At 41.6% G+C, this 25,503-nt stretch overlaps 1 protein-coding gene across 7 annotated transcripts in view; it reads right to left on the bottom strand.

Annotated features, from left to right (window-relative positions):
* Positions 1–25,503, bottom strand: part of Mgat5 (alpha-1,6-mannosylglycoprotein 6-beta-N-acetylglucosaminyltransferase) — a 331,452-nt gene that overhangs the window by 93,544 nt on the left and 212,405 nt on the right. For all 7 annotated transcript variants that reach the window (XM_074070613.1, XM_074070610.1, XM_074070612.1 and 4 more), the window contains one exon: positions 8,236–8,369. In XM_074070613.1, coding sequence (XP_073926714.1) covers positions 8,236–8,369 — 134 coding nt within the window. The remainder of the gene's footprint in view (positions 1–8,235; positions 8,370–25,503) is intronic.

Genomic DNA, 25,503 nt, shown 5'->3' with positions numbered 1-25,503 from the left:
CTCTGTTATCTGGCAAGAGAGAAATCTGGCCAAGCAGATTTAAGAGCAAACAGGATGACAAGGTTTAACCTACTTATAAAAAAGGGTTCTTTTCAAGGATTTTAGTACATTCTTTAATTACAAAGGTCTTTGGTGGTTCATTAAAACAATGCACTAAGAGCAGTTAATTCCTACTATGAAATCAAGCAGCATTTCTCTAATTGACTCCCATTTCCAACTTTGCATTAATTTAAAATAAGCCCAAATCAACCAAATTAGCAAGCTAGATAATTACATAGTCTTCGGAAAGGGATTCTATCTTATACTCAGAGGTCGCCTAGTCTAGAGACTTACAAGATTTGTTTTTGGCTGTTTAAAGAAACTGAACCCAGTGAAATCTTATTGAAAATCCAAATCTATGCAGCAGAAAATCAGAGCTTCTTTGGTGAGGTGGGCCCCATACTGTGTGGCTGTGCTTGGACCTCCCATAGTAGCTGGCCATACAGGTCCAAAGCATACGGGTAAATAATTATAGCTCTCATCCATGGGTCAGGAAGCTTTTTTCTGTGAAAAGCTAGCTAACTAAATACTAGTATTTTAGGCTCCATGGGAACACATAAGGTCTCTGTCATATATCGTTTTGTTTGTTTCATAGCTTTCAAATGTAAAACAAAACATTTTTAGCTTGAAGGCTATATAAAGAGGCCACAAATAGGATTTGGCCCATAGGCTGCTGTTTGCTAACTTTCATTTATTTTTTTTAACAGCTTTATTTGAGGTATATGACATAATGGACTGAACATTTACAGTGTATAATTTAGTAAGTTTTGACATGTATATATCACAAAGCCATGGCCACACCCTGGCAAGCAGATCCCTTTCTCCTTCATGCCCTGTCCCAGCAACCACCTAGTTGCTTTCTGTCACTATAGTCTTGCATTTTCTAGAGTTTTATATGAGTAGAATCATACAGCGTGAATGCTAAGTTATTCTGAGGTCAGCACAATTGTGTGTATATACATAATTCATACCTTATTTTTCACCAACCAATACCTTGACTTATACAAGGGAGGAAACTGAGGCTGGAGTTACCTGCTCTAAATCACACATGACAGGAGAGCTGGTCCAGAGCCAGGCCTGTGACACCCTTCCACCCCCAGGCAGAGGGCTCTTCCCACACCATCTCACTGCTAATCTCACCACTGGGTTCTATAGGTTCTAGAATCCTCTATGGGGTTGGCAGGGAAAAGTTCTAAGCAAAAAGCATTCTTAAGGCACACACCAGGTTTTCCAGCTAAATCAGTGTTTAAAATAAATCAAAAGGAGATTCAATTGTGAATGCTACTGAATGCCTATCACAAGCCAGGCATGTTGGTTAAGCAAAACAGATACAGTTCCTCCCCGTGCACAGCTTATAGTCTCAGAGAGACAATGACAGATAGTAAGTGAATTTGACAATGAGAGATAAATGCTCAAAATCACACAAAAGGAATGACCAGGATGCTACGACAGGGTGCATTATTTATTTTTGTGTTGCTATAACTAAAATACCTAAGAGAACAACTTAAGGGAGGAAAGATTTGTTTTGGCTCACAGTGTTAGAGGGTTCAGTCCCTTGTTGTTTGGCCCCATGTGCTTGGGCAGAACATCCAGGTGGCAGGGACATGGGTAGGAGAAAACTGTTCACCTCATGGCAGATAGGAAGCAGAGAGAGAGAGGGACTAAGGAACATGTATAACCTTCAAAGGCATATCCTCCAGCTGGACCCTATGTCTAATGTTTCTACTGCCTCCCAAACTAGCACCACCAGCTGGGAACAAAGTGGTTATCATATGATCGTGTGGGGGACGTTTCACATTCAAATCATAATAGAGGGGGTGAGGTAGCACCTGGCTGATGGCAGGGAAGTACCCCCGGCTAGGGATGGGTGAGCCATGGCAGGCAGCAGCCCCCAGGTGGAGGGAATATTGCATGGGAGTGGGCATGTCTGGGGCCTGGGAGAGCAGCAGGTGCAGAGGAGGTGTGGCCATCTCCCTAACCCTGTTACAGAGGCTGGATTTCATCGAGAACCTAACAAGCTCTAAGTTTAAAATGAAGCCATTGGAGACTTTGGGCAGAAGACTCGCAAGATCCAATTTACATATTTAAAAAGATCACTCAGGCTGCTGTGTATGGGAACATTCATTAGAAAGGAGCAGGGGGGAGGGAACACTACTTTGTACTTCTGCAAGTTCTTGTTCCCCATTTCTTAGGTTGACAGGGAACGGATGTGCCATTGCTTTACAACCACACACAGTCTCTGAGGCTTAGAAGAAAGGGAGCACTTCAAATTCAGGTAAGATTGGTTCACTTTGGTTGTTACTAGGCAGGCCAGGGCTGTGGAAAGCCAGAACCTGGGACCTGGAGCTAGAAATGATTTAAATTAGTCCTATTAAGGAGTATTTATTCTGCAGAACTGGCTGCTAGGCTGTTCCTGATTTGGCCACCTGAATGGGGAATAGCTAGGAGCAACAGTTCACCTGTTATGCCAGTATTTGTTCAGAGGCTCTCCTGTACACTTTAGTCACCTATGGAGACCTTCATCCAGGCTCTAAACATGGAACCACCATCCAGGGTAAGGGAGGAGGAGCAGCTCTATCAAGCAAGTGGTAGCAAGGGGTCAAGTCTCCACGAGGGAAAGGAGAGCCCTGATCTTAGCTTTGCTGCTGGGTGTGCGGCAGAACCTTGGCCATGTCACTCCATCACTTTAAGCCAGTTCCTCATCTAAACACCAAGACGGTTAAAGATGTTAAAAGCCGCCCTTACTTCCTTAAAAGACACCAGCAAGTGTCACCTTAAATCCTGGCCACAAAAGGCTCCAAGAAGTGGAAATATCCCCCCAAATTCCAGTCCCCACCCCACTGCAGTGGGGTCCAGAACATACTGGGGATTGAACGCAAGGCCTCGATCACTGAGCTACATATGCCCCAGAACAAGGCCCTCTTTTATAATCAGTGCATTAGCAGCTTTTGCCGAGACAAGCCAGGCTTAGTGCATGGGGCTTGTCTTCAGAGGGGTGAAAATTTCACTAAAGTCACACTTCATTTTACCACATATTGCTTATCCATCAATATAATCAAGAACCCTGAAATGAGCTAAAAGGTCTCTGCTGAGCTCCATGCCAGGGACTGCTGGCCAAACATGTCCTCTGAGAGGGACTGAGTTTATTCAGGACACAGCATAGTTCAGAGGTTAGCAAACTGCTCTGGAAAGGGCCAGACAGTAAATATTGTCAGCTCTATAGGTCATACAGTCTTTGTCACCATTACTCAACTCTACAATTTTAGTGCAAAAAATTTTAGTGCAAAGCAGCCATAGACAATGAACAGCCCTGGTTGTGTTCCAACAAAATGTCAGTTACAAAAACAGATCATGGGCTAGATTTGGTTCACGGGCTGGAGTTTGCTGACTGCTGAGGATCTTTGGGCAGGCTGCTATTTGCCAGTGCCTCACAGGCTCAACTCCCATCCATGCCCCCGCCAATTCCTGCTGTGGTATCTCCTATCTGGCACCAATAATGATATTAACAATAGTAGCAGGCATTTATTTAGACTTCCCATGTGTCAGGCCTTGTTCTAAGCCCTGTTCTGAATGATTAACTCATTTAATCATCACAAAAACCCAAGAATGAGTCCTACGAAAAATGAGGCCAAGAGAAGTTAAGTACACCCTGCCCAAGATCAGGCAGCTGGTGGCAGAGCCAGGATTGGAGTCCAGATCTTGGGCTTCAAGTCAGTAATCTGGAACCCTGTGCCACACTGCCCAGCATGCACCTGAGTACACAAATCAGGACAATGGATCACAAGGAAGACAGTGTAGCTCTCTCATCAACTCTGAGAGTCCAGAGCTGTATCCCCTTCTAGGGGACAGGGAGGATGGACTAAAGGAGCAAGGTTTGCAAATGTGCCTTTGGGGACTGGGGTTGGAGTGACTGGAGTTGGGCACTAACAGCAGCAGAAGTGACATGAGTTGCAGAAAAGCAAAGGTGAGGAGACAAGGGGAAGTACTTATTCACCAATTGATCTGTTAGGGCCCAGCACTCCACAGGGTCCCAAGCACCCCATGCCTTGCTACTCTAAGAGCTCACAGCACATGCACAGTACCTGGGCATGTGTAGGCACCACAGGGTCTCAGTTTCACCCCAGAAGGTCTGAATGAGAGCCTGCATTTTTAACAAGACCCCAGGATCATGTGCACTAATATGGAGAAGCCTTCTTCACATGGTAGTTGTTGCTGACCCATTTTACAGATGTAAATGGCTAACTTCTTCATGGGCTGGTAAGATGCTCAACTCTAAACCCCAGATTGTGACTCAAGGGTCATGCTTGTTCTGCTATTATCAGAGGAAGGCCTCCACCTTGTCTGCCTTGGTGGCAATCATATATTAACAAGTAATATGACATGAGCATGGTCCCCAGCTGGTGCTAGTTGTGTGTCTAGGTACCTTTTACTAGTCATCCATTCTAGAAGCGATTTTCAGAAAAATTTTAACTGATAAAAACATTCCAGGACAGACAGTGTGGCCAGCCCAAGAACGAAGTGGGGACGCCGCTGACTCTGAGGGGCAGAGCTGCACGAGCGAGCGTGCGTGCCCATGAGTCACATTCCCTGACAGGTTACCAGAGAATACTTGACTACATTTAATTATGTATTGTTTATGGAGGAGAGCAATTAGAGATTTGCACTGAAAAAGTAATCAAGTTAAAAGCTGCAAAGCTAGACTTCAGCTACTTGGAAACTATGACCCACCCAACAATTCATTATTGAAGATCTCTACTATGGGAACGAATCTGACTCGAGCTGGTGTACCATATGCCTTGGGGTTGCAGGGCCTTTCTGGAGAAGGCCCACTAGGGCTGGCCATCCCCACCACCAGCCAGTGACTGATCCACCAGATCTGTGCCCAAGTGTGGTGAGATGTTTTTAGCTCCAGGCCCCACCTGTTTTTCCACTGACTTAACTGTGTTTCAGCTTAAAAATAATTGTAGGTGGAAATTAGTTGCATTTGTAGAAGAATAAAAAAATGTTTGATTCAGGCAATTCTAAGGCACAGTAAATGTTCTTAGATTAGCTAAACTTTGCCCTAATTAATATAGAACATGATGAAATAAAAATGACGTGCAGTCCACACTAGCTTCTGACATATACACTGGTCTACCTGGCCTGAGTGTGAACAGCCAGTGCCAGGCAATGCCCTCTGGCACCTCTCTGCACCAGGCTCCTACAGAGTTACAACAGCTCTGTGCATAGAAGCTCCCTTTCTACACTGGAAATGTGTTAGCTCAGACATACTCATAGTATAAAAAAAAAAGAGAAGCCAGACATGCTGGTGCGTGCTGTAATCCCAGCACTTGGAAAGTGAAGACAGAAGGATTGTGAGTTCAAGGTCAGCATGGGCTGTACAGTAAGTCCTCATCTCAAAAAAAAAAAAACCAATAAATAATCATCATAATAAAAGATTGTGGAAATAATCTTCAGCATTCTTAATACTTGTTGGCTTTGTCTAGTTTATTTCATGAGGTCAGCTTATTTGCTCCCATTTAAGCTATTTTAACCTCTAAAAATTTAATTATATCCAGAAAGAAGGATGCTTACATGCAATTTATCAATGGTCAGTAGAGGGAAGTTCAGTTTTATAGGCCCCTGCAACCCAAAGGTCAAACATAAATTGGCTTGGATATGAAAACAGTAGCTTAAAAAGCTGCAAAAGGTCCTACTGTATTGGTAGGCTTAAATAATGGTATCTTAATAAGTATCATTTCATTAGCGTTTATTAAAATTATAGACAACATATGTAATTTCAGTGTACTTTCGGTACCTGATCTCAAAGTGTAATCCTTGGGTGGTATGTGGATAGAGAGTTACCTGCAGAGTTTTAATACCTCACAATAAAAAAGAATTTCTGAATCATATCTCTAACCATTGGGCAACAGGGCTAATACTTTTGGGATTCTGACTCCATCAAGGCTCCTGATGACATTAAGGATGGTTTTGGGTAGCAGTATTAATTTATCCAAAGCAAGTAACCAAAAAGCTTTTGGAGCTAATGTATTTTTTTTTTTCTAGGCAAACAGAAAAGGTTACTAGAGGCACCCAGAAGGGACTGCACTTGATTCCAAACCAGAAATGATATAATTTCAATGTCAAGTCCACTCAGACATGCAAGCTCTTTTCTCTGAGCAGCAGAGGGGAGAAGAGAGTTTTACCATTTAAGAGTGCAGATATTCCTAAGGCCAGTGCCACGATTCATCCATCCAAGCCAAGAATAAGGACACCCAACATGGCCTTGTTAACCCAGGCTCGACTGAAAGTCTGCTGAAAAAATGTACCATCAACAAAAGGCATGTTTTGATACAGGGAAAACAAAGATGCATTAATTCACGGGAACGTATCAAATAACCAGTTATAATCTGGTTTACTTTACTTCAGAGGAGGAAGTGTTTAATATAGGTTGAGTATTTTTTAAAATGCTTAGAACCAAAAGTCCTTTGGAATTTGGATTTTTTTCAGATTTTGAAATACATATGAGATATCTTAGGGGTGGAACCCAAGTCTAAACACAAAATTCATACATTTTACATACACTTTATACACAGTGCCGAAAGGTAATTCTATGCAATATATTTAGTGCACCTGAGTTTTGAATGTGACCTAATACATGAGATCAGGCATAGAATTTCCCACACCTTATGTCATCATGTCAGCACTCACAAAGCTTTAGATTTTGAAGCATTTTGGATTTCAAATTTTTGGATTAGGAATGCTCAACCTGTCATATATGTAGGAAAGAATTCCTTTTTTACCAGTCCAGGGCTTCTTAACTTTGGCACTTACTGCTATTTTTAAGTCAGGTAACTCTTTGTACTAGGGACCATCCTATATACTTCAGGATGTTCACAACATCCCTACTTCTGCATCCACTAGATGCCACCCAGCCATGACAACCAAAACTTTCTCCAGACACTGCTAAATGTCCCCTAGGGGTGGGTGCATAAAACTGTCTCCAGTTAGAACTACCGTACTTTACAGCCACACCGTCCCGAACACGCCCTCAGTTGTAGGATTTCCATCATCCTCCATAGGAGAGACATGATAACATGAGAACACAGTTTATGATCATTCCAAAAAAAGGTTTAATTCACCATTTAGGAAGAGGCATGTTTTGAAGTCCTGAAGATTTCTGTCCAAGAAAACATTTCCTCAGAATAATGGCATTTACCTACTGAAGCTGTCTTGCCAAATAAAAGCATTTGCATTGCCTGTCAATAGGTCAGACCCACTCAGGTTCCTCTAGTGTTTTGCCTTTCCCACATGGAAATCCTCCCGGGAGGGCCGAGAGGTCCCCTGGGGCCCAACAGCACAAAGCTTTTGAAAAACCTGGTTCAGTCTGCTGCATCCAAGGCCTCCCTGAGCAAATTGCTTCCAGTCAGCCCTGGTAGGCATTCCCTTTCCAGGTAAGGTGAGGCCTGCCTATGGGGAAAGGGAGCTGACTATTTTCGCAGACGGTTTCCCAGGGGCAGATGAAAAAGACTCATCTGATGAAGGGCCTGTGTGTGTCATGGCTAGCTCCAGAAAGATACCCAAACCCTGTAGGGCCCTGGCTCTCAGAAGCAAGTGTCATTGTGTCTCAATATGCGGGAAGGGTTGGTTCCAGGAACATTTCTCCCACCCCCCAATACCAAGGATGCTCAAGTCCTTTACATAAATAGCACATATGTGCATAGAACACACACACATCCTCGCCTACAGTTTCAATCATCTCTACGTTACTTATAATGCCTAACATGTGAATAATTGCTATACTATATTGTTAAGGGAATAATGAAAAGAAAAAATGTCTGACCATGTTCAGTACAGACACAATCTTTTTTTTTTTTTTTCAGAATATTTTCAATCCACCAGGTTGAATCTGTGGATGTGGAACTTTCGGACATTGGCCCTTCTGTGCAAGACGTGAAAGAAGTGGTGATGTGTCACTGCCAACGTACAGAGACCAAAGGGTTTGTGTAAAGCCACTGTAAGGACGGATGTATTTAACAGGCTTGGTTAGTTGTCCAAATGTTGGAGCAAACAAACCCCAGAACATTCTCGTTTACGTATAAGCAGATCCCATTAAGCCCTGGGCACTTGGCTTGATTACTTCCTGGATCAAAGTTAAATTAAATTACCCAATAAGCTTCTTTTCAGAGAGAGTGACATGCACACAAGCTGACTCACCTTCCAGAAGCTATCCACTTTGCCATACACAAGGGACTGGTTCTGTCTTTTGATTTCATTAATATGATGGATGTCGCTAGAGTTCAGGTGTTGCTCGACCACAAACCCCAGAAAGCTGTTGTCTGGGGTGTGAGCTGATGTGGAAAGCAAAGGACAGAGCTGTTAGGATTCAGTAAGAAAGCAGCGTCAACAACAATTACAGATTTAATACAAGTCATCTCCCCCATCATTACATATTTTCATTCCTCAACTGGGAGAGGTGAGGAAGTCGCTCTGTACCATGTATCCCTGGCAAAACTGTTTTGAAAATAATTCTCTCCAGTATGGATTAACCTGAGCCAAATCCTGCTCTTTTTAAGGGGAAAAGCCATTTGTCTAAACATCATCCAGCTGTGTATTCTCCTCCTCATTTCCTCAGCACAACGCTCATCTGGCAGATATGCCCTCATCGAGTTTTCACCTCTTATCAGCCAGAAATATGTAGGGAACAGGGCTGAATCAGTTAATCTGAACAGGACATGGTCCCCACACAATCTGATCTCACTCCAGCTGGGTTTACCATCCAGTTGGGGAAAAGAACTTGGGGGCAAAAATCAAGCAGTACCATCCAAAACTCTCACCTTCTTGAGAATTACTAATAAAAGTTGTAGAGACATATTGCATAATGGCATTTCAGTCAATGATAGATTGCATACACAACAGTGGTTCCATAAGATTATAGGGCCTATTGATATCAGGGCTGCCTCAGTGTGTGTAAGTATACCCTATTATGTTTGCACAATGGCACAGTAATCTAACGATGCATTTCTGAGAACGCACCTCCCTAAGCAATGCATGACTGTAATAGCAATGCATGCTTGTGATTAAGGGGTCATACTGAACAAGTGCATGAAACGAACACAAAATAAGAGGCAAAGATCACTGAGGTATAAACCACTCCAAAAAGCCAACCACTACAAAGGAACAGTGGCTACAAGGTAGACTATTGTGGAAGGAAAGGAAAAAGAAAAAAAAAGGTTTCTTCTAGCTTTCCCTGATCATGGAGTCTACAACTTCTCTATTTTAACACTTCACCAAGCAAGAGGTATCCTACAGCTACCTCAAACATTTGCATCTCAGGTATAAGGTTTTAAAAGGAGTTTCACCAGAGGTGACAATCAGAAAACAATTCTCTCTTGATTAGACACCCTCTTCTCTACATTCAACCTGTCCAGAGAAATTAGTTTTTCAGAAGATGGCCCAGCAGAGGCCACACAGCTGATATTAAATGAAGCAACTTCTCTGTTTGGTTTGACCTGAATTGGGCAGCTATAAATAACAGTAAACCAAATTTCCCCTGGTAATTGAGACATACTTGTCATTTAGTAAGATCCATACACTCTAGCTTCCACCACTTCCATTCACAGAGGGGTGGTAACACACGGGGAGGTGAATCCCTTTGTCTTGTCCTAGTTTTCCTGGGACGAGGGAGACCTTTCCCAGGCACAAAGTTGGCACAGAAGCCTCTAAGCTGTGCAGAGGTGGTCTGCAGCACAGGCCTACGAATTCAACACTCCAGCTCCATTCTCCTTGGTTATGCGCAGGGAGAAACAAGAGGAAGAGGGATGTTGGCAGAGAGCCTGGAGCCATGGAGATGTGCGGGCTGCATAAATACTGTGCTGTCACCATCCAGTCTCCCAGGCCTTTGCCTAATGGGGGTGACAGAACGAGGAGATAATAGGGTTGTGACTAGGGAGTTGTGTTAGGTCTGGCCAATCTGTTATTCCATTTCTGCATTTTTGAACAAGTGCCCAGAGGCAAGGGCAATGGCTGCAGTTGGCTGGAAAGTAAATTACTGAATAAATTCTACAGCCAACAAGAGGAAGGGCTGCTTTTCTATTTTTCTTTGAGGAGCTGAGAGGGGAGGGAATTGGAAAGAGTATGGGGGAGGAGAAGACTGCCTTGTGTGCACTGTAAATGTCATCCAGGGAGCTTGAGATGTCTCTTCCTAAGCCTTTTTGTTGTTCTGAAAGTTTCACACTAGAATCTGATGGTCCAAACTTTGGGACTGTGTTTTTTATTTTCAAAAAATTTATGTGGTGACTAAAGAGTATTCTTATTCTGTGACTCAATTATCTAGTCTCTATATGAAAAATGAAAAAATCTAGTACACAAGATATTCAATGGGTCTTATTTCATGTTGTACTAAGTTGTAGTCAAAAATAAAATGTTCATTTAACCCTTTCAGAAGAAAAAACAAATTTGTGTAAATTTTTGTGGTAAAGATTCCCCTAGGTTATAACTTGAATGGGAAGATGGATGGGAAGTAAATAAACTATTCCAAAACCTTGTGAGGGTAGGCAGGCTCTGCTGCATTGTGACAATCAACTTTGCGACTATACAAAGAGAGAATTACAATGTAAACTTCCCTCTAACTCTTTAGCCAACTACTTTCTATCTCACCTTCACTCTTTGTAAAATGTTAACTTGAGGAACACTACCTGCATGTGTGTTAGGTGCTCAAATGTTTACAAATGCACTGTCACATTTAGTGAGCCAAGCCTGAGCACCAGTCTGACCCCTCTATGTCTTTTTCTAGGCAGAGTTGAACTTATGGGACACTGAGCCTCCTCAACATGTTCATGAGAAGGTTTACTCAGCTTGGACTTGCCCTAGCTGTCAATTGTAAGTAACCACAGGCCAAGTGTGGCTTGCCTCCAAGGAGCTGGTCCTGCCTGGTAACGTCTGCAGCGAGTACACTGGCCTTAGGACAAGCACTCCTCATACTGCTTTACAATTCACTGAAAGCCCCAAGTTCAGGCTGACATGTCTAAAACTGCCCTTTTCATCCAGCCCTAACCTCAGCCCAAGCTTTTTCTTTCACTCTGCTTGAGATGGGACAAGGACTTTAGTTGTGGTAGGAGAGTTATTAAGAGTGGATATTTACATTTCAAGGTAAATCAAAGAAATTCCATCCTAAATGAGATGCAGGAAGTTCTGTACTTTCAGTAATCAATACATCCCAGAAGATAAACAAAAGGGATTTAAAAAAAGGCTGCTCTTTGAGTTCTGATTATGTTCCGAGTCCTGGGCTGAGTATGTTACAGTGATTCATTTTGGCCTCACAACAATCCATAACATGTTTGTTCAGATAAGAAAACAAGAAATACTTAACTACCCGTCTACACACTAGGAAGGGGCAATGCTGGGATTAAGTCAGAATGGCTGGTTCCAATGTCCTTCCACCACTCTAATGTACAGCTTCATAATCCAAGCATTTCCTGTATACTGAACTATAGTGGGAAATCATGTTTTAGAGGAAAACATTAGAAGGTAGACTAAAATATCCATGAAAGACACAGAATACACACCACACACAGGATTACCACGGTTTTGTGAACTTCTGTGACATGTATGTGGGTCTAGGATGCATTTTTTTCATGCTACAAACTAGAGGAGATTTAATAAACATTTCTACTGACCTTAAAGTAGATCAGCTTCTTATAAAGATAAGCACTACAGTAAGCAGTTTGGAAGTACCTGTTTATAAATGATTACAAATTGGCTTGATGCATTCCCTGAGTAGATTATGGGGACAACTCCTTTTAAGAAATACTATTAAGAGGTCCAGTTGGGTAGTAACTTCTAACATTCTATAGCACAACAGGATACACAAATACAGTTAGATTAGCAGGGATATTTCATTCAATGACAAGTCTTTTAGAGTGCTCATTCTATAAACCAGATTTCATGCTACGAATTGAGTGGTTGCAATGTAGAGTTTCTCCCTTTCAAGAGCTTACCAGCTGCTTAATAAATCAAGTAGGCACCATCTACCAAACAGCAATGGTGTCTTCTTTTAAAATATAATTCAAATTTCTTATTAAGTCAAATTTGACCTTTCTTTCAATTGGATACATATCCAAGGCCTGTTTTACTACCACTAAGTCCCAAACACCTTTAAAAATGTTGGATTACCTCCATACAACCTACTTCACCAAGGGCTCACTCCTCAGCCCTGACAGCCAGTTGGTCACTGAGTCCCAAGGATGTAAGCTTCTGAAAATCCAATTATTCCCTCCCTACTCTCCATCTTTCTTATCTCAGACCTCATTGATTTTTTGCAGAGACTTCTGCAATAAACAAGGTTTTCTTTCCCCTAAATACAAATGCATTTATTGGTTTTCCTGATTATAACTGAAATATATCCTCAGTGTAAAACTTTTTTTTCAGTTAATGGAGAAAAACACAGGAAAAAAAAGCTACTTATCATCTTTCTACCTAGAAATATCCACAATTAGTGGGCTTTTAATTTTTTTCTAGACTTAGGGATTTTTTTTCTTATCCTGAAACTGAAATTGGAACCTATTATTTCTACTCTTATAAATGTCTTTTTCTACTTACACAATGGGCCACAGATATCTTTCTAGGTAGTAAGCACAGCTCATCCCTGCTTGTAAAAACAGCACAATATTCAATCTTGCTGTGCCCCATGACTCTGCTCTGCCAGCATCCCTTCATGAAACTCATAATCCTCCTTGCAACCCATGTAATTCTACAGGTGGTTACTGTGGAGCCAATCCTGACCAGAGACTCCCTTGACACTCAAGGCTTCCAGGGATAGGCATATAGAGAGAACTCTATCTGACCAAGGGTCAGCTGAAAGACCCATGATCCAAGTCCCACCCTCATGGTTTCTCCATGACCGGTCAGAGCCACTTTCAAAGTCAGTGTCTTCCTGCTATAGTCACTAAATTGGCAGGGTGGAAGTCTAGAGATACGGATGTCCCCTGTGTGCCCAAGTGAGGACAGCCTGCCAGAGAATAGCACCAACCCAGACAAATGCAAAGCTGATATGGAAAGAGTGAAGGTGTCCTCCAAGACTTCAATTCACTCTACCTAAGAAGTCAGTTTCAATCATTCCCGAGGAACAAGCGCCAACAAACCCTGTGACCAAGCCAATTTGACAGGCATCCTATGTAATACACCCTACCACAAGACATTCAGGATATTTCTAATTCTTTACTACTTAAATCAATAGACATCATACATCAGTACACCCTTATAAACGTGGATTTCAAAGCAGTCTTTGTACCTATCACCTGCCCCTTCCTCCCTTTCTCACTGGTTTCTGAACCAATCCATCATCCCCCATGTTGCTTGAAAAAGACTTGTCAAAATACTGCTCTGAAACAAATCCAGGATAGCAATTTTCTGCTAAAAACTGCACCTCTCTCAAAGGGACCCAGTGTGGCCACCACTTCAACTTTGTTTCTGGCCAAAACGCCAGTGATACCTTTGCTCCATATTGATGTTTTTCTACCTTATTTCATGCCTGGCATGTCTATCACTTACTCATCTCTTTAAATCAGCTCACATCACCTAACCTTCCAAAACTGACTAAGCGCCTTTGTGGCTCTCTTAGATAGGAAGAGTTAGACCCTTATCACACATTATTGTCCCCAAAACAGACTATATCTTCTCTGAGGAGCAAACCATGTTTTCCGTACTTGACTTCCCAGAGCACAGAGCATATTAGGAACTGAGTAAATTTGTTTTTTTTTTGGATGCATGGCTAAGTCGATGACAAATGTTTAATTAACTGTTTGTTGTGGCTAGCTTTGAGACAGATCGGCAATATTAGGCAGCAGAAGCTATGCCTAAACTACCTGAAGCATCATGCTCCTTTGCACACAATCTGTGAAACCAAAGCCCATTCTTGGGATCATTAGCCAAGGTAGCTCACCTCTCTATACCATAAACTAGCCCAGGTCCATGCTTTATATGTGCTCAATATTTACTGAGTTGATAAGTTAACATAACTTTTTATCTAGGCCACAAAATTCATTTTGGAAAGAAGGGAAACAAATCAGAGACACAGACTTAAAATTCTAGCATCAAAGGATTGTAAATATTGTCCTTCATTCAACTTGCAATTTATGTTTTAGCATTGCCTATAAGTCAGGCAACAATTTAGGAATTAAGGATATACAAGTGAACAAGACAACCATGCTATCCCTTCATTGAGCACATTGAGCTAGAGAACTAAACAATAATTACGTAAACAAATTCCAGTGCTGTAAACAAAAAGAAAAATACAATAGAATTTTTTTTGACATCTATTAAAGACGTCATGCCAAAGAATCTACAAGTTCTTTTGTGATGGATGGAAAAGGATTGACATAGGCATTGATGTCTCATAGAACAATTAAATGCAAATTGTTTATTGGAGAGTCTGGGCTGTGAGTTTCTAGCATACATTTCTTCCACTTTTTTTTGTATGTTTGAAAGTGTCACAAAAAAGTAGGGAAAGAGTTTTGGCTACATCATATTCATGATGTTTCTGCTGATTCCAATGGTGATAAAAGTGACAAGATACAAAACCTTTGTAAAAAGTCTGGTTTTATAACTATATAAATATATTGATAGTGATATTGTTCTTCAAATTGTATCAAAACTGAATTTTTAAAAAAAGTGGTGCTGATGCTATGCAATTTGAAACAGAAGCTGGAGGCAGGCTAGGGAAACTGTAATGTACAGTTGAGCTGCAAAGAGGAGTGCCTGAGCTGTTGACAGAAGGCACACCAGAGCAAATTCTTCAAGTGTCAAAAAGCTATTTAGGAAGAAATGGACTCCTTAGAAGAACATCAGTCCTGAAGGCTGCAACTCAGACAGGAGGAACCTTGAGGCTGATCCTGTTACTCACGGGCCTGCACAGAAGTAAAAGCCGAGTCCTCCTAGTTCACGGTAAAGGCCAAGGAGACAGTTTGAATCACAAACAGCTGCCTTACTTGTCATGTCCTGAAATTAAACCTGTGCACGAAGGCAACTGATCTTAGCTATAGCCACAGGCTTATCATTTGCAGGAAAGGGAACTGGCTCATTTCTAAAATTCCTGCTTGGTTGGGCAAAATTTGCAATCCACATGCCACCATTCTGTTCTGGTCTTACAAATAAAAAGGCTGTGAGCCCCAAATTCTGGCTCGGAGTTAGAATGTCAGTAACAATGTCAATCAGTATGGTTTGAACAATCTTCAAATCCTAGCCATGTCATACTATAGAAAGAAAAGAGAAAGATGAAGCGACTAGTCTCATGAAGCTTCTATAATCTTAAATTTGCACATTTCTTATCTTTCCCCGAATTGTCTCCATGCACTAAAACCAGAAAAGGCATTAGCCTCCAAATAACTTTAATTCAATCAATAAGTATGTTATGAATACCTACCCTGTACTAGGCAATACTGACTTGCAGCAATGAACAAAACAAAACTCTAATCACTATATACTTCAGACACCAGGGGAAGAAAGAGAATAAACAAAAGGAAGTGAAACATAAGTGTATGGAGATAAAAAGTCAAAAAAGGAAAATAAAGCAGGGTGTAGGAAGTTGGAGGAGAAAGTGGCGCATTTCAAAATGGGGACCAGGGTAAATCTCACTGAAGGGACTCTGAGTTAAGGACCTGTGGAAGAGATGGAGAAGTCTAAAAGAAGAATGTTATCGAAAATGCAACAACCACTGCAAAAGTGGTTGGAGGCTAGACAGTAGTGAGCAAGTAGTAGTGCAGGAAGAGATGAGGCCAGACTACACAGGGCCTTGAGGTCACTACAATGACTTGTTTTCTCTACATCGAGAGGCCGTGGAGCCCTGGCATTTTGAGCAGAGCAATGCTATGTTCTGACTTGTGTTCTAATTAACTCCACTAGGGAAAACTGAGTCTATTGATTTGCTTGGATTTTTTTTGATGGTGCCTGGAGTTGAACTTAGAGCCCAGGTCAACCTAGACCACAATTCTCCTATTTGTGCTTCCCCATGTAGCTGGGATGACAGGCACGCACCACCATGCCCAGCTACTGGTTGAGATGGGGGGTCTCACTAACTTTTTACCTGGGCTGGATTTAAACTGCAATCCTCCGGATGTGAGCCTCCCAAGTAGCTTGGATTACAGGCCTGAGCCACTGTGCCTGGCTGAGTCTACTGGTTCTTTATTCATTAATTCAACAAAGATTCATTTGATTCTGATGATTGCAGGGCCACTTCAGTCCCTGCGAATTCAGCAGGGATCATGCTTGTGAAGCTTCCAAAGCGGGATCAAGGCTAGAACTTAGGTCCAGAAAAAGCCATAGGGCAGGAGTGCTGGCTCTCGGAAGGAAGGCTATCATCAGATGTGATATCTCCCTGAAGGATGAGTAGAACTGATGTATGTGTTGGGGAAAAAAAGGAGATGATGGCTTTCAGGAGATGATGGCACAGTATCGGTGTGGATGTCAGAGAGAACTTAACATCCTATCTGGCACCTAAAAGCCAAGAGGAGGCAAGAGAATAAAAGAGCAACCAGCAGGACCCAGACTGTGAAGGAAACAGGACAGAGTTTGGACTTAGGAAGTTGTGAACACTAAATCATCACAAAGTCCTCCATGTGCACCAAGACACCACTTGAGAAATGAGAGAGTAAGACGAGAATCTTTCAATCCTTATCAGGATGCCTAGGGATGGGGACCATGCTATTGCGCATCAACCGGGGTTTTGAGGAGTTCCAGCTCTGGTCAGGGTGCACGGTCAGAGGTGAATTACACGTTGGAAGCTTCCTTTTCACCCATGTGTCAACTGGGAGCAATGGTCCTGGTGCATCCTCGGTCATAGGGACACTGGGTGGGAACAATAAGAGAACACAAGAAGTGCCTCCCAGATCACTGAGAATGACAACGGCTACAATGTGCTGCTTGCTTCATGCTGACCACATGGACTTTTCACGAGGGACAATTTTGTCACTATGTAGTTGTAGCTTTTAGTCCTGTTTCACTGGCCTAAGGAAACTAAAACATTGGGCTAAGGCTACCAGCTGATTTCCCAAGGTACAGAGGAGTGATTGCTGAGCAATGAAGCTAGGGAGATGGAAGGATCCATGCTCCAGAGAGAATTCATTTCCTTCTGTAGGCAAAGAAAATGATGCACAGATCCTGCAGAGAAGAGAGGAAGAGATGGTCTTCTAAATGGCTAACTCTGGTGGGCTGGAGCAGGTGATGTGGCACAGGCCAGCCTTCCAAGTTCAATAAGGGTTCATCACCTCGCCTTGACCACCTCATTCTCACCACAGATCAGGGCAGTGACTCTCAAAGGATCAGCATCAACATCACCTGGGACTTGTTAGAAAAGCAAATCTCCCAGATCATTTCAGGCTCAGGAGTCTGTTAATAAACTTTCCAGGTGACTTTAATGAGCACTCAAGTTTTCGAGCACTAGCAAAGGGGAAAGAGGATGAGAGTCACAGAGTGCTGGGTTCAAATGACAGCTTTGGGACAGTTACTGTAAACCTCTGGCACAGAGGTTTAAACTAAATGGAATTACTTCTGTAAAGTCTAAGCTCCATGCTGGTAGTTAGTAAACAGTGACTTGACCTTCCTACGAACCATTCCCCACCAATCTTAACCCCAAGGATTAACTGGATGAACTGACACACAGCTCCTCCCCTGTGGGTGTTTTAGAGTGGCAAGAAAGTTTCCTTCCATACCCAACCCTAGAATACTTAAAGGAGAACACTATTAGTATCATTGGCCAAACAGGCACAACTTGGAGAAGTGGTTGGCTTTGTCCAAGGAGTGGATTTTCACCAGCTGTCGTCTCTGCTTTCCCTCCTCTACTTACCTCTCCCCTCTAGCCTACATCATCTGGTCTCTGGGCAGTAGGGTGTGCAGCTGTCCTGCTTTGCCTTGGGTGAGGAGGCAGTTCCCATCAGGCAAGCCATATAACTGGAAAACTGTGATGAGCTGGTCACCCCACTATGAACTCACATTTGATCAGGATGGTGATTTGAGGCCCACCTCAGGAAAAAATGTTAGTGAGATTCCCATCTCAACCAATAAACCAGATAGGGTAGAGTGTGCCTGTGGTTCTAGCCACACAGGAGGCATAGGTGGGAAGACTGAGGTCTGAGGCTGGCCTAGGCAGAAAGCAAGACCCTATGTGAGAAATAACCTGAAGCAAAAAGGGCTAAGGATTCACACAAGGGTGGAGAGTTTGTAAATTCAAACTCTTGTACCACTAATAATAGTAATAATAATAATAAAATAAACACGACCAGGAATGAGTGACAGGACAAGTAGGCTGTTTCTTCTTTCTATATTCCAGTTTTCCCTGTTCCATTCAACTGGGTGTGTAACTTCTAAAATGGAGGTGTGACAATGCTTTCTTTTTGTATGTGCACTGCTGACCCCTCTGAAGGTTAAGATTCTAGAGAGCAGACGTGGGGACCCCGCAGATGACAAGTGACACATATTGAACAGTAAGGCCAAATAAAGATGAATGTAACAAATTCATTCATAAGGAAAAGAAATTATTCAGGTTTAATCACCTCTCTAGCTCTATTAGAAGAATCTTACAGGGATTTGGAAAGTGAGGAGTCAAAAAACATCTAAGGAGCTGGTGGTGAAAAGAGAAGGCTCTAAACACCCCAGAAACCCCAATCTTCTCCTCACTCAACTCCCTATCTTTTCTAGCTCAGATCTCTACATATGCCAAGAAATGCCCCAAACTGCCCAGTCTGGACTACAGCACAGAAAGCAAGCACCCAGAATGCAAATCACCCAGCGTCTTTATATGTGAAAGATGGTCAGACCACTGCAGTTACTCAAATAAATGAAATAAAATCAACCCACCCAGACTTTGCTTAAGGAATGAGGAAGCTCTCTGTGCCAGGCATATGAATGGTGAGGCAGCTGAGCTGCCTTGATTTCAAAGGTTACTGACAGAAAAAGGTCTGAGCTGTAGCCTGAAACCAGGGTAGGGTGCAGTCTCACCAGAGCTGCTATTGCTACTTTCAGCCACAGTCTCCAGGGAAAGACAGGAAAAAATTCAATTAGGTAAATGTTTCTACAAAAGCCAGCTGCAGGTGTGAAAGTGGGTGTTGTGGGTGTTGTGCAGATAATTAGAGCTATCCAAATAGGGGATAATACACAGTGTAAGTCATCAATTTATTTTCTCTTTTAAGTGGTATAGGCAAATGCATTTCTATTTTTCTGTGTGGGCAGATTTTTTTTTTCTTCATTTTTTACTGAGGTATAACACACCATGTTTGAGACTACAGGCAAAAAAGACTGCTTTCAGGAGTTTAAAACAAGCAGTGTTTATAGTAGACAGAAGACAGAGAGTGAAATAATGCCTACATTTAAAGCCAACCCATAGACCTGGAAAGTGCAGAAAAGACACACAGTTAATTCTCTATAAAATATCCCCAAATAAATACAAATTAGGAGATGACAATATGATAGGATCTAAAACAGCATTGGAAAATAGTTTTTCAAGTGTGAATAGACTCTTCAAAAGGAATATGATAGTAAGTGGAAAAATGATACAAAATTTTAACATGTATAAGTAAAATGTCATACGTAAAATATTTAATGTAAAAATATATGTGTGAAAAAAAGGGCTGAAGAAGTAGCTCAATGGCAAAGTGCTTGCTTAGCATGTACGAGGCCCTGGGTTCGACCCACAGCACTGCCTCTCCCCCCAAAATGCTAATGGCTATACTATGGTTTAGGGGGCTGTTTTGTGGGGAACAGGCTTTCTTTGTTTTGTGTGGTTGCGTTTCTTATATTTGGTTGGAAAGATGGAGGAAGTCATTGAGAGAGTCTTTAAAAAAATTATTGCTCTAAGGATGATTTGAAGGAGGCAGGGGTGATAAGGAATCTGGGTGTGCCTGCAGAAGGGCCAGGTCCTGGGGAGCTACAAAATGGAGAGAGGGGAAGTAGCCTCAACACGAAAAAGCCTGAGGTCATGACCACTTTGCTATGGAGTCTGAACATGACTCCATGGACAGAGGGGAGGCACGTAGGCTCTGAGGAGGAGGAAGAGCTTGATCCAAGCTGAGCTTTCAAGAGCTGGCTCTGGAGGCCATTGGAGGGCCTTAGTTTGGAAGCCATGCTAGCAAGGGACAAGGGGTGAAAGCAGGAAACAGAGCCAAGAACAACTGGACTTATTAGCTTCCTGGAAAAATCTATCACTCAATATAGCTAGTCAAACAGCTTCAGTGTGGACCCCTCCACATCTCCAGCCGGTGCAGAGAATCTCCACTTCACGTTAAACGGAGAACCGAGGAGGGCCCCCGGGGCCGCCAGTGGCCGGCGCCCATACGGCTTGGGAAGACGCGGACCAGGTGAGCTTCGCGGTACCGCGGTTCCCCCACAGACAAGCCTGGGCCAGAGCAGCATAGCCCCCTGGACAGACTGACCTCCACCCGGGAAAAAAAAGAGAAACTGAGTACTAAGCAATAAGAACAGTTAAGACACGCTGGAAAGAGGGTGGGGCGCCCTGAGCGCTGAAGATTGGGGGAAGGGAAGCCTTCCCGGGACTGTAAATAAACGAGCCGGGCGGGCCGGAGAGGCTCTGGCGGGAGCGGGGCGCGCCCAGCAACCAGGAGCGGGGACGCTTGTGAGAGTGGAGGAGGGAGGAAAACTCCACAGGAGAGGAGGGAAGACCCACTTCCCACGTGAACTGTAAATAAACACGCAGGCCTGAGAATGCGGGGCAGTGTCACCTTTCCCAGTGCTTGGAAAGGGGAAAGCCTGTAGCAGAGGCTCCCGCACAGGAGAACTCTGAGCAAACAAAGCCTGTGGGACCAGGTGAGCGCTAGCTCACCCCAGAGATCTGCATAAATAACGCCGCCAGCTACAGGCTGAGAGCAGCAGGCAGGCAAGCCACAGTTGCAGATACCACTCTCAGAACTGCCTCCAGACGCTTTTTTTTTCTTTTTCTCCCTACCTTTGATGAGAGACCAACCAAATTACACCTGCAAGCCGAAAAACTTACTGAAACTGTATTGCATTTGAACTGGGGACACTTGGTGGGGCTTTTTTTTTTTTTTTCTGTGTGTGTGTGAGTGTAGTTTTGTTCTACTTTATGCATCCCCTTTGATGAGACAACTACAGAACAACATCTGAGGCACCAACTCCAGGACTGGAGATTGAGACGGACATCCAAATTATTAAGACTGAAATTGCATTGCATTTAAACTTGGAAGATTTTTGTTTTTTTTTTAATTTTCTATTTTCCATTTTATTTTAATTCATTTTTATATATAGCTATTACTTTCATATACTTTTTTTTTATCTTTGATTTTCAATCCTCTCTCTGTCTCTCTATTGTCTGTTCAGCTTACTGTCGATTAGCACACTAACACTCCCTGTTTATACCTTTGAAACTCTCTTGTCTGATACCTTGTTCTCCTTTCTCCCTCTTGTCTGTATATTTGTTTTCCCCTTTTCTTTAACTTCTTGCTTTCCATCTCAGCTCACTCTTCCATTCTCAATATTACCATTGTTATTATTACAAGCTAGAAAATACTTAATTACACACAGTACAGGGACAGTAACAACACCAAGGACAATGACAGGAAGACAGAAAAAACAAGGAAACCAATTTCCCCACAGCAAAAAATTAGTACAGGAACCAGAGGGGAATGAAGAGAACAGAAACTCAGATCCAGACTCCAACAAAATGAAGATATACTATGCCAAAGGACCCAATGAAGCCCACAAGAATAATTTAAAAGAAGACATACTACAAGTACTCAATGAGAATTTTATAGAGATGATACTGGATAGGGTCAACCAAAATGTACAGGAGACACTCAAGAAATTCCAAGACAATAAAAATAGAGAATTTGAAAAAGCAAAAGAAGAAATAAAGGAAACCATAGAAGCACTGTATAAACACCAAAGCGAAAGAGAGAACACAATGAATAAATGGATAAATGAACTCAGGACAAAAATAGACAACAATAAAGAAGAAAACTGCCAGGATATGGAAAACCTCAGAAAAAAGAACGAAACAGAACTGCAAAACAAAACGGAAGGCCAATCCAGCAGAATAGAACAAACAGAAGACAGAATCTCAGAACTTGAAGATGAAATGGTAATTAAAGGAAAAACTGAAGAACTATTAATTAAACAACTCAAGACCTGTGAAAAGAAAATGCAAGAACTCACTGACTCCATCAAAAGACCAAACTTGAGAATCATGGGCATCGAAGAAGGAGAAGAGGTGCAAGCGAAGGGAATGCGTAATATATTCAACAAAATAATATTGGAAAATTTCCCAAATCTAGAGAAAGATATTCCCATACAAATGCAAGAGGCCTCCAGGACACCAAACAGACCAGATCAAAATAGAACTACTCCACGACATATCATCATTAAAACAACAAGTTCAGAAACTAAGGAAAGAATATTGAAGGCTGCAAGAGAGAAAAAACAAGTAACATACAAAGGTAAACCCATCAAAATCACAGCAGACTTCTCAACAGAAACATTAAAAGCAAGAAGAGCGTGGGGTGAGATCTTCCAGGCACTGAACGAAAATAACTTCAACCCCAGGATACTCTACCCAGCAAAGCTATCATTCAGAATAGATGGAGCAATAAAAGTCTTCCATGATAAGCAGAAACTAAAACAATAGGTGACCACAAAGCCACCATTACAAAAGATTCTGCAAGGGATCCTGCACACAGAAAGTGACACCCAACTTAACCATGAAAAGGCAGGCAGCACCAAACCACAGGATAAGAAAAAGCAAGACAGTAGAGAGTAACATCAAGTTAGGTACACACAATCAAACCTTCAAACAACTAAGATAACTAAATGGCAGGAATCACCACATACCTATCAGTACTAACACTTAATGTTAATGGACTTAATTCACCCATCAAAAGACACCGTTTGACAAAATGGATTAAAAAAGAAGATCCAACAATTTGTTGCTTACAGGAGACTCATCTCACCGACAGAAATAAGCATATGCTTAGGATGAAAGGCTGGAAGAAGATTTACCAAGACAATGGCCCCCGAAAACAAGCAGGAGTAGCAATACTTATCTCTGACAAAGTAGACTTCAAACCTACATTGATCAAACGAGATAAAGAAGGACATTCCATACTAATAAAAGGGGAAATAGACCAAAAGGAAATAATAATCATCAATCTGTACGCACCCAATGTCAACGCACCCAATTTCATCAAACATACCCTAAAAGACCTAAAAGCATATATAAACGCCAACACAGTGGTTGTGGGAGACTTTAACACTCCATTATCATCAATAGATAGGTCATCCAAACAAAAACTCAATAAAGAAATCCAAGATCTAAAATATGCAATAGATCAAGTGGACCTAGTAGATGTCTACAGAACATTTCATCCAACCTCTACACAATATACATTCTTCTCAGCAGCCCATGGAACCTTCTCCAAAATAGATCATATCCTAGGGCACAAAGCAAGCCTCAGCAAATATAAGAAAACAGAAATAATACCATGCATACTATCTGACCACAATGCAGTAAAAGTAGAACTCAACAACAAAAGTAAAGACAAAAAACATGCAAACAGCTGGAAACTAAATAACTCATTACTTAATGAAGAATGGATCATCGATGCAATAAAAGAGGAAATTAAAAAGTTCCTATAAGTCAATGAAAATGAAAACACAACCTACCGGAACCTATGGGACACAGCTAAGGTAGTCTTGAGAGGAAAGTTTATAGCCATGAGTGCATATATTAAAAAGATTGAAAGATCCCAAATCAATGACCTAATGATACATCTCAAACTCCTAGAAAAACAAGAACAAGAAATCCCAAAACAAATAGAAGGAGAGAAATAATAAAAATAAGAGCTGAAATCAACGAAATAGAAACCAAAAAAACCATACAAAGAATTAAAGAAACAAAAAGTTAGTTCTTTGAAAAAATAAACAAGATCGATAGACCCCTGGCAAACCTCACTAAAATGAGGAGAGAAAAAACCCAAATTAGTACAATCAGGAATGCAAAAGGGGAGATAACAACAAACACCATGGAAGTCCAGGAAATCATCAGAGACTACTTTGAGAACCTATATTCAAATAAATTTGAAAATCTTAAAGAAATGGACAGATTTCTAGATACATATGATCATCCAAAACTGAACCAAGAGGAAATTAATCACATGAATAGACCTATAACACAAAATGAAATTGAAGCAGCAATCAAGAGTCTCCCCAAAAAGAAAAGTCCAGGACCTGATGGATTCTCTGCTGAATTCTATCAAACCTTTAAAGAAGAACTGATACCAACCCTCCTTAAACTGTTCCATGAAATAGAAAGGGAAGGAAAACTGCCAAACACATTTTATGAAGCCACTATTACACTTATCCCAAAACCAGGCAAAGACACCTCCAAAAAGGAGAACTATAGGCCAATCTCCTTAATGAACATTGATGCAAAAATCCTCAACAAGATAATGGCAAATCGAATTCAGCAACACATCAAAAAGATTATTCACCACGACCAGGTAGGCTTCATCCCAGGGATGCAGGGGTGGTTCAACATACGGAAATCAATAAACGTAATAGACCACATTAACAGAAGCAAAGACAAAAACCACTTGATCATCTCAATAGATGCAGAAAAAGCCTTTGATAAGATCCAACATCATTTCATGATAAAAGCTCTAAGAAAACTAGGAATAGAAGGAAAGTTCCTCAACATTATAAAAGCTATATATGACAAACCTACAGCCAGCATTATACTTAACGGAGAAAAATTAAAACCATTCCCTCTAAAATCAGGAACCAGACAAGGATGCCCACTATCTCCACTCCTATTCAACATAGTACTGGAATTCCTAGCCAGAGCAATTAGGCAAGAAGAAGGAATAAAAGGAATACAAATAGGTAAAGAAACTGTCAAAATATCCCTATTTGCAGACGACATGATCCTATACCTTAAAGACCCAAAAAACTCTACTCAGAGGCTTCTAGTCATCATCAATAGCTATAGCAAGGTAGCAGGATATAAAATCAACATAGAAAAATCATTAGCATTTCTATACACTAACAATGAGCAAACTGAAAAAGAATGTATGAAAACAATTCCATTTACAATAGCCTCAAACAAAATCAAATACCTAGGTGTAAACCTAACAAAAGATGTGAAAGACCTCTACAAGGAAAACTATACACTTCTGAAGAAAGAGATTGAGGAAGACTATAGAAAGTGGAGAGAACTCCCATGCTCATGGATTGGTAGAATCAACATAGTAAAAATGTCGATACTCCCAAAAGTAATCTACATGTTTAATGCAATTCCCATCAAAATTCCAATGACATTCATTAAAGAGATTGAAAAATCTACTGTTAAATTTATATGGAAACACAAGAGGCCACGAATAGCCAAGGCAATACTCAGTCAAAAGAACAATGCAGGAGGTATCACAATACCCGACTTCAAACTATATTACAAAGCAATAATAATAAAAACAG

The sequence above is a fragment of the Castor canadensis genome, chromosome 4 (assembly GCF_047511655.1).
Source record: "Castor canadensis chromosome 4, mCasCan1.hap1v2, whole genome shotgun sequence".
Taxonomy (NCBI): domain Eukaryota; kingdom Metazoa; phylum Chordata; class Mammalia; order Rodentia; family Castoridae; genus Castor; species Castor canadensis.
Note: the sequence above shows the minus strand (reverse complement) of the source record. Positions and strands in the feature narration are given on the sequence as shown.